Source organism: Cajanus cajan, chromosome 8 (genome assembly GCF_000230855.2).
Source record: "Cajanus cajan strain Asha chromosome 8, NIPB_CcT2T_4, whole genome shotgun sequence".
NCBI lineage: Eukaryota > Viridiplantae > Streptophyta > Magnoliopsida > Fabales > Fabaceae > Cajanus > Cajanus cajan.
The window spans coordinates 16,040,734-16,054,249 of NC_138524.1; the positions used below are offsets into that span (position 1 = coordinate 16,040,734).

The following is a 13,516-nucleotide window of genomic DNA, read 5'->3' on the forward strand; positions in this document are numbered from 1 at the left end:
ATATAATTATTTCATTCACGTTTTATAAATTATAGTATCAACATTCCTATATAAAAAAACAAAAAAAAACAAAAAAAAAACAAATGAATCTCATTTTTGCCTTAATTATAAGAAAGATATAATTACTTTTAAATATATTAATTGATGTGTTTTATACTTTTATTTAGTATATTAGTTATCTACTTTTAATAAAAGTTATATATTTATTATACAATTAACAAAGTCATGCTCATATCATTAAATACAATTACAACTAACACTAGTTAATTTTATAGATGTCTTTATCATAAAGTTTTTAAGTTATGACATTATTAATTACAATTAATTTAACTATGTTTTGATGAATTAAGTTTTTTTTCTTTAATATAGAAAGATAATATACTAAAAAAAATCTTTCAAATGATGTTCAATAAATTACAGTCCTGTGCAAAATATTTCCTAATTTTTATTATAACCTATTACAATCCTTCAATTTTATAAAAATATTTCTTATTTAATTTAAAACATAAAACATTCTATAAACTAGTTTTTCCCAGAATATTATCATTTATGACAAATCAAATCTTTATTTATTTACAAATGTTAAGTTTGAATAACAAAATTATTGATTACTCTAATTATAAGACATACATACATACACAACCATACAGAGTAGATTACAAACTTACACAACAGTTGGGAGTGTCTTTACCATGTTACTGCACTCAAATATGACATTTTCTGACTAACAGCTGCCCTACCATAGTGGGTTATTGTATAATAATAATAGTAATAATAAGGATTTTTAAAAAAACAAAATTATAGGTAATCATAAAATTAGTATTACACAACTAAATTCATGTCCATGAAGCAAAGCTACAACTAATAGCTTCAGTTTTAAAGCGAATAAGCACATCCAAAATCAGTAGCAAACACATGCTTAAACTCATCATTCAGTTTTATAGTAATTTGAATTCCTAGAACTGATCAGTTGATGCTATATTGTTATTTGAATTCTTCAACATGCAATCTCTAGATGAATGTAAAGTAACACTCCAAATCGCTTCATTACTACTGACTAAGAATCAATTAAAGAAAAATAGTCAATTAGAAGGCATTTTACCATGTCACCTAGACAATGATAGAAAATATTATCACATCAACAGAAGTAGGTAGCATGTTATCGTCCTGCGCCTCATAACGGTTGATATATTTATATCAACCATGTTTATCGTCTGCCCTCAACACCGTACATTCAACCAAGCCTCTCAAAGAAATAAAGATACCCCATTTCCTTGGGAGGATTAATGGAAGCCCCAACCTTGTCGTCGTTGAAAATAACCCATCTACCATCTTTTAATACATGAGCAACATAGTGACCACACAGTGTAGAGGTTCCACTGTGACTTACAATTCCCATAAGTCGATATCCTGTAATGCCAAATGTTAAATAATAAAATCAGATTATCAATAAAAACAATTTTCACACCCCACCATCCAACCCAACAAAAATTAGATTAAATCTTTAGAAGAAAATGATTTTCACTTTGCGTAACATAGAAGAAAAATTGTGTGATACAACAATTACCAATTTTTTTCTTTTAATTCTGAATAAAAGGATCAATAAAACCAACGGCAAGCTATGTTAGAGAAGATAAATGCAACTTACTCCCTCCTCCATCAGGTAGGTCAACATCATTGGGAGTGGATGCAGTGTTTGAAGTGGTAGCATCCATATTGGTGACCGATGCATCAGGATTGTTAAATATCCAATCTGTTGCTTTCTCAATGTCATCACCCTATAAAACAATTATTTTCAATTATTTAGTTAAATATTCCAGCAAAATTTATAAAAAAATCTTATATTCCAAATACAGTCATGGGAGGGGAAAAATAAATTACCGAGGCCTTCAATGCCATTCGAGCAATTTCTTCTTGAAAACCAAACGAAATTAGTGTATCAACTTTTGACTGGTCAACAATTGTTTCAGAGCCATGGCCTTTGGAAATAGGAATGTCAATATCTACACACAAAAAAAAAAATCATTCAACATTATATCATGCATTATGAGGTAACTAGCAAACAAGTTTATATATATATATATATATATATATTCATCTACCTGGATCATTCATGTGAGACAGTAACCAATTCATTGCCTCTTCTACTCCAATGTTCGATGTATTGATTGCAGCTTTCTGACAATGGAGGTGGTTAAAGCCCATGGAAACCAGTTGGGAGACAATTTCTTCATTGGCCCAAGTTTTGTTTGAATCCTCCTCATCAAGTACTGTAAATCACAAAAAAAAATAAAAATGAATGAGATTTGATAATTTTCAGATTTAGTCCGATTAAAATAGTCATTGGTTATTTAGCTGGAAAGGTAGACGTTAATACAACTAGACATTGAAAAACTGATGTTCTAAGAAACAAAGTTTGCAAGTTACTAAGGTTATTCATTTATTGCTAGGAGACAAAATGATGGACAAATGAACAGGTTCAGTTGTAGATAGATTAAAAAGAGGAGTATTAAAAAGTTAATATAATGGAAGCGAGTCATCAGCATCAGGAAATGATACTAAATCATTGTTAGCCACCTAATTTATTTACTTAACCTCTTCACAGCAAATTCCACTAATGATATAGGCATAGCAGCAAGACCTTAAATATATTAAAACAACAGTGACATATTGGCACAATAACACAGAACTTAGTATTGACGCAACATTTGTGTATCTGGTTTCTATGAAACAAATTATTTGCTAGTTCTCAATTTGAAACTATAAAGATATCATATGTAAAGAAAACTTCTCACATACCCCTTTCAGGTAACAGCTCTTCCCCAGACTGGAGACCTTTACTGCGCATATGACTGATATCTATGATATCAGGAACATCAATATACACATCTGAAGGAAAAAAAAATGCTTAGCAATATATATAGATCAGAAAATTCTTTCAATAATAATACTTTACTGTAAATAGGCATATCAAGATCAAACATACCAAGTTTTTTGGGTACCCATCCTGCCTCCATAACAAATCTCCGCATATGTAACACCAGGTAATCAGGAAATGAGGTCAGGCCTGCCGACCTGTGGAATAAATGTTTCAGCATAAGATGATTTTCAAATGCTCTAACAATTAGATTATAACTACATTATTTGATTTATTTCTAATACTAGCTTGACATTATTAGTAGTAACAATTCATTAAATGAAAGGAAATCCATGATATAGCCTATGTAACTACTATCCCGTACACCAAGCATGGGACTGTAATCCTAGGAAACATCAAAATGCTTACTTCAGTGCTGTTGTCTTTGTCTTCAAAGCAGTACTGTAAAAATCATGTATCTCCTCAGGAGCCGAGAAGTTCGCAAGGCAAGCTTCTAAAGGTACTCTTGGACGCACAATTTCATTGCCGTTTCTACCAGAATAAATATGCTCAGCAATACCCAATAAAACATGAATGAAATAATAAGATTTTAGAGCATCTTAACCTACAATTCCTTTCCTTCTGCAAGCTTCTCTGCTTTCAGTTTGTGAAAGGATTCTAATTCTCCTGAGATTTCTCAAACAAAACAAGTACAGGATTTGATATCTCAAAGACATCTCAATTCTTGCTTAAGAAAAGACTAGCGGCATAAATAAATACTCACCTTTGTTAGTTGCTTCATGTAATGGGATATTGAGAGAAAGAATGTAGTCATGCCTTCTATTATAGGTAACTTTTCCAGATGAACACAAAATTCTATCTTCAATACCGAACTTGAAACTCCTTGATGGATCCAGTTCAGTTTTCCCAGCATTAGCTCGTTCAACTTGATCAAGAAAATGTAGGAAAAATTCTAATGCATCCTAACATCAAGTTGAAATCAAGAAGTCAAAAGATAGCAAAGTAACATGAATTTAAGAACAATATATTATTACTACATATTAATGAAAGGATGGCAGAAAAATTTTGAAAAATCAGATCACCTTATGTTAATATATTATCTACTTTAGGCTTCTTAGAATTCAAAACAAATATAAGATGGCCTAAACTTAATAAATAAATAAATAAACAAAAGTAACACCAACTGAGATGTTTTAAATTGTTATGACAAAGATGATAACGTTTCATGAATGTGTTGCTAACACAAGTCCATTTTTCTAAAACATCATTTGGATAATATATTAAAAAAAAGCTCATAGACAGACATCAAATGATGAAAATTAACAGTATTATGACTGCAAATCTGCAACTATAACTTAACATAGAATATTCGACATCCTTACCAGAAAGTTTAATATAACATAAGATGGAGAATGGATTGAGAAAAAGACAAAAAAAATTGCAACAAAATTGATTGTTTGATTTTAAAAACATTATTTTATCTATGGATGTAACATCAACCCTTTGGGTGATTCTAAGCAACTATATATGAAAATATTTTTATGGAAAAGAAAATATTTATTATACTTATGTAATATTTTTTCATTAATAAAAACTTATACTTTTTAGCTGATTAAAATTACCCTAAAGGGTTGATATGTTAAGAAAACCCTTTTAATAATGACAAGTGCTGAACCAAATTTTCAATTCTTGACATATGTTTCCAATTAACTGTAAAAAAAGTCACTTCCTTAGTGTGTCTTCCTCTATTTCAATATAGTCTATCTGACAACTCTTATGGGTTTAGTTCCTAATCCAAGCAGAAATCAATAATTTAAATAATTCAAAGGTGTTTCTGAAGCCTTAATTATATTTTTCTGCACCTTCAACTTTTATTCTTTTTCATGATTTTCTATACACATTTATTAAAATAGAAAATAAGTTGGAACTTTTGTAGTTGCACCACAAGAGAACAAGAGATGAAAACAGAAAATAATTCTCAAATCAAAATGAGTTCTCAAGTTTCTTTCCAACTGAAATTCACAAATAAATTTCAAGATATGAAGCAAAAAATATTAAATGCTTCTTATATCCTTAATTCAGAAAAATGAAATAAAATAGTTGCTAAACATACCTGTTGCCGAATTGACGAGAATTCAGGATGGCTGGCAGCTATTACAGATTTAAACATCCGTGGGCGTATCCCTTCTTGTTTCTAATGTTTGAAGAAGGTGGACATGGGCATACAGAGGAAATGGGAAAAGATAAGGCATCAAGATAAGAAACAAGATCATGAAAGAGGATATTTGAAAACATTCAACAAAATGAATCATTCATTTCCAGCTGAGACTTCAACCAAAAGCCATGGCAACACATTCAACCCCATTCTAATTAAAGTCCATCGCATGTAAAAATTCTTCCGTCCCAAAAAAATAGTAAAGCATATAAACCTAAAGGGAAAAGGATTAAAAGAAAGAGAAAAGAACAAACAGACAGACAAATAAGAACTTACGGATTTATGAAAATTCAGTAATCATTGAGGTAAACATATCCAAAGAAATGAAGAATTAGATTTTAATCACTAGAGACCGAAAGCTTACAGCAGTTGTAGTTGAAGTAGCAACATTTTCTTTTTCATCATTCTGGATGCAGACAAGGAAACATATAAATTAGCAAAGACTGTAAACAAATTTTTAAATGAGGTTCACTGAACTGAGGGCATACCTCAAATGCTGGAACAGAATATTTACCGGAAAGTAAACCATGAGCAAATTTTGTCCTGCCAATTGATGAAATTATAAGTTTCCTTTAAATTATAATTAAATAAAAAAGAGTCTATCTTGAAGTACCTCCTTCCATAAACATTTTCTTTTATGGAGGAAACAGAATGTTCTCCTAAAACTTACAAGTACTGTTATACATATAGATTATTGACACAGATAACCTATCAAAACCATCTTTATTCTTTACCATGGAAAAACTAAATTAAAAAAATCAGCACCCATATACACAGTGACAAATACCATTAAAACTACATCAGCCACCCATTCTGATTTCTGTAAAGAATCTATCTCAAGTGCATCTATAATTTAGTTATTTTGTATATTGTGTATTGTAACACCAAGTTTATAATTTTTATGAATAAAAGATATATATATATATGTGTGTGTGTGTGTGTGTGTGTGAAAAGTTATAGATACAAATATATCACATATACAGAATAGGTAGCGGATTTATTTTGTAAAATAAGGGATAAAAATATTTTAGCTACACATTTCAACTTTCAACATATATTTGTGATATTTTATCATATTGACTCCTTTAATTAATTCCTAAGTAAACCAAAAAATAAAAATGTGACTGCTGTCACAAGCTTTCATGGATTGGCACTCGGCAGAGTTTTGAAAAATAAATTATTATTTTAACAAATCTTGTCACAATGATTCACTTCAATAGGAAGTTTAACATCTCATCATTTGACTTTTCATTCTCTTCCATATTTTTTTCTCTCGAATTTTTGGAACCAATTATCAATATAAACTCATACCTGCATGGAGGACCATAATATTTTATTAACAAAACATGACAAGCAGATAAGAGATAGTTACAATATTCTAACAACTTCAACCAAGATAGTAGCTCAGCTCATGATTGGTTTGCTTTATTTATACACACAAAGGGCCTTTTCATTTTAGCCCAAAGCTTTATGCTTTCAATTATAAGCTTTTGTGAAAAATAAGCCTAATCCAAACATGCACTTACAATTGCATATTTAGGTCTACAGTTGGGTCAGCTGGAGACACCTCAAATGCCTTTTTTAGACTTTGGTTCATGTAGTACCTAAGAATGAAATAACAACATAAGTTGAGCAAATGCAAAGAGGATTCAAGCAGTTTCAAGAAAATAGAAGACATGAACTGACCGTGATGAGAAGGATCTTGTTGAAAACACAACCTGCATAGTAGCTGCCATGTAACAACTGAAAGAAAACAAAGTAAAGAAATACAAAAGAGTCACACTCAAACTAGTATTTTATAATAAGCAGCAAACAGTAGTGACCAACTCTACCTGTTTCCAATATTGACCAATCCTGTATATCCAGGTCCAAAAATTGGATCTACTTCTTGTCCACTTTCTTGGATTCGATTCCAATCAAAATTTGTATTTTGATCAAGTTCTCTTTCAGCAGTTGTCATTTCAGTCTGAAGATATGAATGTCATTAAAATATTATGAGTTATCTGTTATAAATTATATTAAGCACATTCTTGCACCATGCCCATAAGATTAACAAGACAGAAGTTTATTCTCAACCATCAAATTGAATCTTCTTCACTCATAAATAACATCCATCATGCAAACAATGGGTGATATTACCATCTAAATTTGGTTGTTAGGACATGATAATAACGAGTCTTCAAATATACCAATATACCATTAAGCATAAACTATTAAAATAATGTTTTTCCATTTCAAAAGTAAACAATCAAGGGATGCATCTAGAAATATTCTCCATTTCCCCCATCTCATGAAGGAAGGAAATTTGATAAGTGACATAGTTTTGATTGTGTGTCCGGGATTTGACATGTACAGTCTCAAAGAAGCCATGAGTAAATAAATACTACCTTTGCTCCTAATTATAAGCAACATGGGACAAATCACCAAGACCAAGAAAAGTAATTAGTATGGCTGCTTTTAATTAATTATACCATAAATTCAATTTTTATTCCAAATATACCCTTTACTTTAAGTAGTTGTTATATTTAACATTAGTCATAAGTGCATAAAAAATAGAATTAACAATAAATGAAGGGTATAAAAGAAATTTAACCCTAAGTAACTTGAAAAACTAACAACTGATTTATAATTGAGACCAAAGAAAAATCCATTTTGGCTTATAATTAGGACCGGAGGTAGTAATAATATAAATTTAATTGTGTGGGTGAGTGACACATATCATTTCCAAATTTACAAACAACTTAGTTTCGATTGTCTGTGTTTGTGACAGGTATCATTTCAAAATTTATAAACAAATTAGTTTTGACTTTTGACAAGTGCAGTCTCAGAAAGAAGCCATGATATATAATTAATATAATTTTGATTGTGTGTGCTTGTGCATGTGTATGAGTGTTTGGGAAAAGTATCATTTCAAAATTTATAAACAAATTAGTTTTGATTGCACATGTTTGTTCAGGTGCAATCTCAGAAAAGTTGTAACTCGTATGTAATAAGTACCCTTGGAAAAAAGTATCATTTCATGATAAATATATAACCTTTTGTAGTGATGAAAAATCAATGCCAAAAAATGCCAGATGTTGTGCTAGGTGTGGATCCAAGACACTTTCATCCTCTGGATAAGAGAAAACATCTGAGCTGCCACAATACATTACCCATAATTAGCAAACAGCAGAGAAAATGATAAAGTCCATCATCCACTCCATAGAGCATATTTAGATTAGATACTTGAAATGATTTGTTCAGCCTAAAAATAAATCAATTTAGCATGACAATTGCACTTAAATAATGACACCTTAGAAGCTCAATTGATAAAATCGTAATAAAATTGTTAATTATCTCTTTCAACAATTGTCGTCTAACTTTCAGAATGCATACTTCTATCCTTTACACAAACCTCACCTTGTTTGGGATGGATCAAACAGATAAACACAAGTAAAAAAAAAAAATATTGTTCTTTAATAATTTAAAATGGTTAAAATATTGTACAAAATGTATGGTGTATCCATCATAAAACTAGTAATACAGCTCCACTTTATGAACAATATGAGAGAAACTTCCTAGGTTTACATTTCATAAGGAAATACTCTTCCATCAGCATTGATATATTAAAATTGATGATTAAAAATTTCTAATTAAAATTTCAAGAGTAGGAAAAAATTCAGTTCAGCAAAAACTGCATAATCAGCTGACTAGACCATCATAAAAATAAGCTAAAGGAAAGAAAAACCTCATAAATTGTAACCCAGAAATAAATAGATGGGCATAATGATTTCCATTCATGATTATAGACTGCACTCCATTCAAGTAGACCACTGATATTAAACTGATATGAAAGCCAAAGCACTACATTCAGCAAGGAGGCATCACCTGCTGCTTCCAGATCAGCAGTGATAGTCCCAAGCTTTACAGCAAGAGGATAGCGTGTCTCTCGGTAATGGTCAATAGCATGGTTGTTTCCACCACTTCCATCCCAATTTTTCCTCCCACAAAGAATCATTCCATCAGTCAGGTTTAGCCACAGATTGTCTTTCTTCTCACATTTAGCACATTTCCACCCAGATGGTGGAATAACAACACCATTGTCAATCTGTTGTAAATTCATCGCATATGTACTAACTTGTTTTTTATCAGCAGTCCAAGCTGCAAGTTGCTCCTTTCGTTCAGCACCCTCATTTAGTAAGATTGCATCAACTGCCAACCTTACCTAAATATTTTAACAAATGAGATAACTAAAATAAACTCCTTATTCTACATAGCAAACATTTTATCTTTAATTAATAATAGGGGGAAAATAAACAGAGAACTAAAAAGAGGGCAATAAGTACCTTCTCTGGCAATTCCACAGAAGGGAATGGAAGAGAAACATACTCAGGTAATATAACTATACAATGAGATTCCTTATAATCAACCTCATTGTTATCAAATCCCCCATCAACACCTACAAATTAATAAGATGAATAAAATTATGTTATCCAAAAAAGAAACAGCTGATCAACAAACACTCAAATTATTTGAAAAAATAATGATCTAGACTTCACAAAACTGAAGACTCCACTGCCCAATACCTAGAACAATAGAGCTATTTACCCCATTGTGACAAACACAGAAGTTGTGTTTAACAAAGAGAGAATCCGACATAGAATAATCACAAAGCACAATCATAAATCCATAATGTTTTACCACATGATCATCACACAACATGGCCAAGAATGAAGTGATTATAATATATTCACACACCTATAGCCAAGATGGTAGGTTTCTTTGAAGGCCTGTCTTCTGGAACTAACTTCTTTGTCTGCTTTATATGCAAATAGACAGGATTTCCAGTCTTCTCATAATTCCAACCAACATAATCTTTCCCGAAAGCAAGAAAAGTGCACATGTCGATGAACAAACCCCCTTCTGACCTCTGAAATTCAAACAGAACCAAAAAAAAAAAAAAAAAAAAACAGCAGTTCAGCACCGAGCCTCAATTCCACAAATTGTGAAGCTCTAAACACATTACAATTAGCAACACACTAAAACGATGGATTTCCAATCACAAGAGTTCAAAACCATTTGCATTTAACATCTTAAATCTTTTTAATTCCGAAAAACCACAAAACCGTTCGCATATTCTAGTCATTTCCCACGCTTCCTGAGCAACCAAGCGATAACCATTACAAAACCTAATGCTTAAAATTCTAACAAACCAAAAAGTGTAGTTCATTAAACAAACAGCGTGGTTATCAAAGAGAACACTCAATGAGTTCCATTTCTAAGAAGAAAAAAAAACGCCAAATTAGTATAAAAAAAAAAAAAAAAAAAAAAAAAAAAAGACGAAAGAAAGAAAGATAGAAAGAAGAAAAAGATTACCGGTGTGTCGAAAGAAACGCAACATTCATGCTTGTAGATGCGATTGGTTGGCTCGGGGATCCGAACCCGTGAGAGATTGGAGCGAAGCAAATCCAAGGGTTCGATTGTCATCTTCACAGGAGCAGAACAAGAACTGCGATTTCAACGAGGGACGAAAAAGAAAGAAGGGCGTTGGTACTTTGCTTTATATAGTTGCGTCAAAACGCAAGTCCAGAAACGTCGTTTGCAAGTCTTGCCACAAAGCAACACAATCACGGGGGCTGCTGCCGTGGCGGAATGCAGCTGAAAAGCAGCGAAGGGAGAACAGAAGCAGCTGCGTACGACGACGTTTCCGGGAGGGATGGGTGACTCTCGCTCTCACTTTCCAGAGTTTTTGTAAAATCTAAAATGAGTCTCTCGCTCTCGCACTAGGGTTCGTTCGTCAGCCTAAGCAGGGATTGTGTAATAGAATTCTAATGGATACTTACACTTATTTCAACAGAACGATCTTATTATAAATTATAAATGAAGAATAGAATGGAGGCCAAAACCATATGAGAAGAAAGGTATCACTATAGATTTTATCTCTTTTATTACAAATTTAATAATTTTTTTATGATACACTAATGGATGATATAATGTATTAGTACTTTTAATTATTTTTTTAATTTATTTATTTTGTTTAATATTAGTGAGATTTTTTGGTGCCTATTAATATTAATGAGATTGAGATATTTGTTTGTAATTATTTTTATAAAAGAATAATAATTTTGGGAATAATTGTGTAATATATACTTAATTGATAGCAGCGGTGTTCATGTATTAAATTTTTGAAAATCTAAACTCAAATGAATTGATTCATTTTTTATAAAATAAGAATTTTGGAGATAATTGTGTATCAATCATAGTGAGAGATAAGAAAGGAGAAAAAAAATAATTATATAGTAATGAGAAGTTTTCATTTGCAATAAAAATGTAATTTATAGTTACTTAATAATAATTGGTTTGTTTTTTTTTTACAAAAAATTGTGAAGAACAAAATTAATCCATTAAAAATGGAGAGCAAAAACAGTTGGGGAAAAGATATCTCTTTTATTTATTGTTATAGATATATGGTTTGGATTTTAAAAAAAAAAAAATTGAATCAAATCACTTTATAAAATGGATTAGGTAACCAAATTGGTTTTGCAAAGTGGATTGGTTCAAAAGTTTTCTCAAAATGGATTGGAATATGGATCAAATTAGTTATGAATCGAATTGGTTTAAATTTTTTGCACACTCCTATTTAATGGAAGATTTTGTTTGCAATAAAAATGTAATATATAGTTATTTAATAGAAGTTTTATTTGAAGGGCAAAATGGTCTCATTAAAAATGAAGACCAAAAATAATTAACGAGTTGAAAAAAAAAATACTAAGACTAAAAGTTAGGCCAGAAATTTTTAGAGACCAAAGCAAGAAATAAATATATAACAAAGACCAATTTTACATATGGTGGCTAAGGAAGCTTGGAGGTTCTTAGGAATAAGTCATTACTTTCTCTCCACAATAGAAGATCAAGTAGTGTATTGGCTTCAAGAGATCATTGGAAGAGAGAATGTCATTATGACTATTAACCTATGACAAATATGGTTAGCAAGAAATCAAGTTGTGTTTAAAGGCAGGATCATATCAAGTATATGGACATCCACATCAAGATCATGGCTTTATGTGAGGAAACTAAAAGAGCCTTTAACATCCACTTCATGGATCAAATGAGAGGAAAGAGTATGCGCTAGCAAAAACCCCTCAAGGGGATAAAGCCCTCAATGTTGATGAAAGTTTTTCAGATGAACAACAAGAAGTAAGGATAAGTGGTTTATGTAGGCATCATGAAGGCTTGCTCAAGAGGGTCTTTTATGAGCAAGTGGAAAGTTAAGATATTCTGTAAATAGAAATTAAAACTTAGCTTTATGGTCTGAAATTTTGTTGGAGCAAAGGTTACAAGGATATTGAATGCTTTTCAGACTCTCTATCTGTGGTGCAACTTATAAATTAAGATTTACAACATCATCACCAATACAAAAATGAAATCATACAAGTCAAGTTAATGCTTAGCAAGGATTGGTTGTTTTGTGACTCGTATTCATCATGAAGGAAATAAATGTGCAGATATATCAATAAAGTTAAGTGTTAGGAAGAGTAATTGCATCTAGTTCTTTAACCATCCCCTGATGAGATTCGAACTTACTTACATGATCATGCAAGTGGAGTATCTTACTATAGTTTTTGTTTATTTTTATTATTTTTCTTTCTTTTCTCTTTTGTAAAAAAAAAAAAAAACATTGACATATAAAAAAATAATAGTGATTTGCCTCTCTTATATCATGTAAAAGGTTAAAAAAATACTTTAGTCTAATATAACTTTGTATAATTTAATTAAATATAAACTAATTTTAAAGAGAATTCAAATTTGATTAAAATAAAAAAAATTCTATAAATTAGGTAAGGCATAAGATATTGAGAATTTGAAGGGAAAAAAAACATTTATATTAAAATTATTATAAAATGATCCTAAAATGTTTAAAATTTATTATTTATTATACATTATAATTTGAAAAACAATCAAACGCATTATATTAAATATAAACTAAATTATATTTTTAGTTTTCAATTTTTATCGATATACAATGTTGATTTTATCATTAATTTAATATGTGTTTATACTAAATATCAATTCATGGCAATGTTACAATTTAAGTGATATAATAATAATGTTTAATTTAATAAATTTTAACTAATTAAATTAATAAATAACATTTAAAATAAATAAATAAATTTATTATAATAAATAATGTTATTTATAATATTATAATAATAAATTTATTTAATAACATGATTAAAAAATTAAATAAATAACATGATTTGATAACATTATTCAAATGAAATAAATAAATTTTATTTAACAATATTATCAAAATCAATTTATTTAATAACTATTAAAATATATTTATTTTTCATTCTTTATGTTTAATAATGTTACTTATTTATAGGGATTAATTCAAATAAAATAATGGATCCTTATTTTTAAAACTTATTTTAAAAATATTT

At 30.0% G+C, this 13,516-nt stretch overlaps 1 protein-coding gene across 1 annotated transcript; it reads right to left on the reverse strand.

Moving 5' to 3' along the window:
- Nucleotides 1-901: 901 nt before the first annotated feature.
- Nucleotides 902-10,926, reverse strand: UBP14 (ubiquitin-specific protease 14). The gene is made up of 20 exons (XM_083062019.1): nt 10,449-10,926; nt 9,831-10,002; nt 9,419-9,531; nt 8,961-9,297; nt 8,129-8,223; nt 6,926-7,059; nt 6,780-6,836; nt 6,620-6,697; nt 5,582-5,636; nt 5,458-5,499; nt 4,992-5,072; nt 3,642-3,840; nt 3,487-3,544; nt 3,287-3,409; nt 2,987-3,075; nt 2,800-2,889; nt 2,103-2,270; nt 1,882-2,003; nt 1,649-1,778; nt 902-1,410 (listed from the first exon to the last, which is right to left on the reverse strand). The coding sequence occupies exons 1-20, from the start codon at nt 10,557-10,559 to the stop codon at nt 1,235-1,237; spliced, it is 2,430 nt and encodes an 809-aa protein (XP_082918145.1). The 5' UTR covers nt 10,560-10,926; the 3' UTR covers nt 902-1,234.
- Nucleotides 10,927-13,516: the final 2,590 nt, after the last annotated feature.

Excerpts from the sequence above, each read along its gene's own strand:
- UBP14 (XM_083062019.1), bottom strand. The coding sequence starts at position 10,559 with ATGACAATCGAACCCTTGGATTTGCTTCGCTCCAATCTCTCACGGGTT. Across the intron at positions 6,837-6,925 it reads TTGGTCAATATTGGAAACAG|TTGTTACATGGCAGCTACTA; the intron begins GTAGAGTTGGTC and ends GTTTTCTTTCAG. Across the intron at positions 2,890-2,986 it reads ATGGGTACCCAAAAAACTTG|ATGTGTATATTGATGTTCCT; the intron begins GTATGTTTGATC and ends TTTTTCCTTCAG.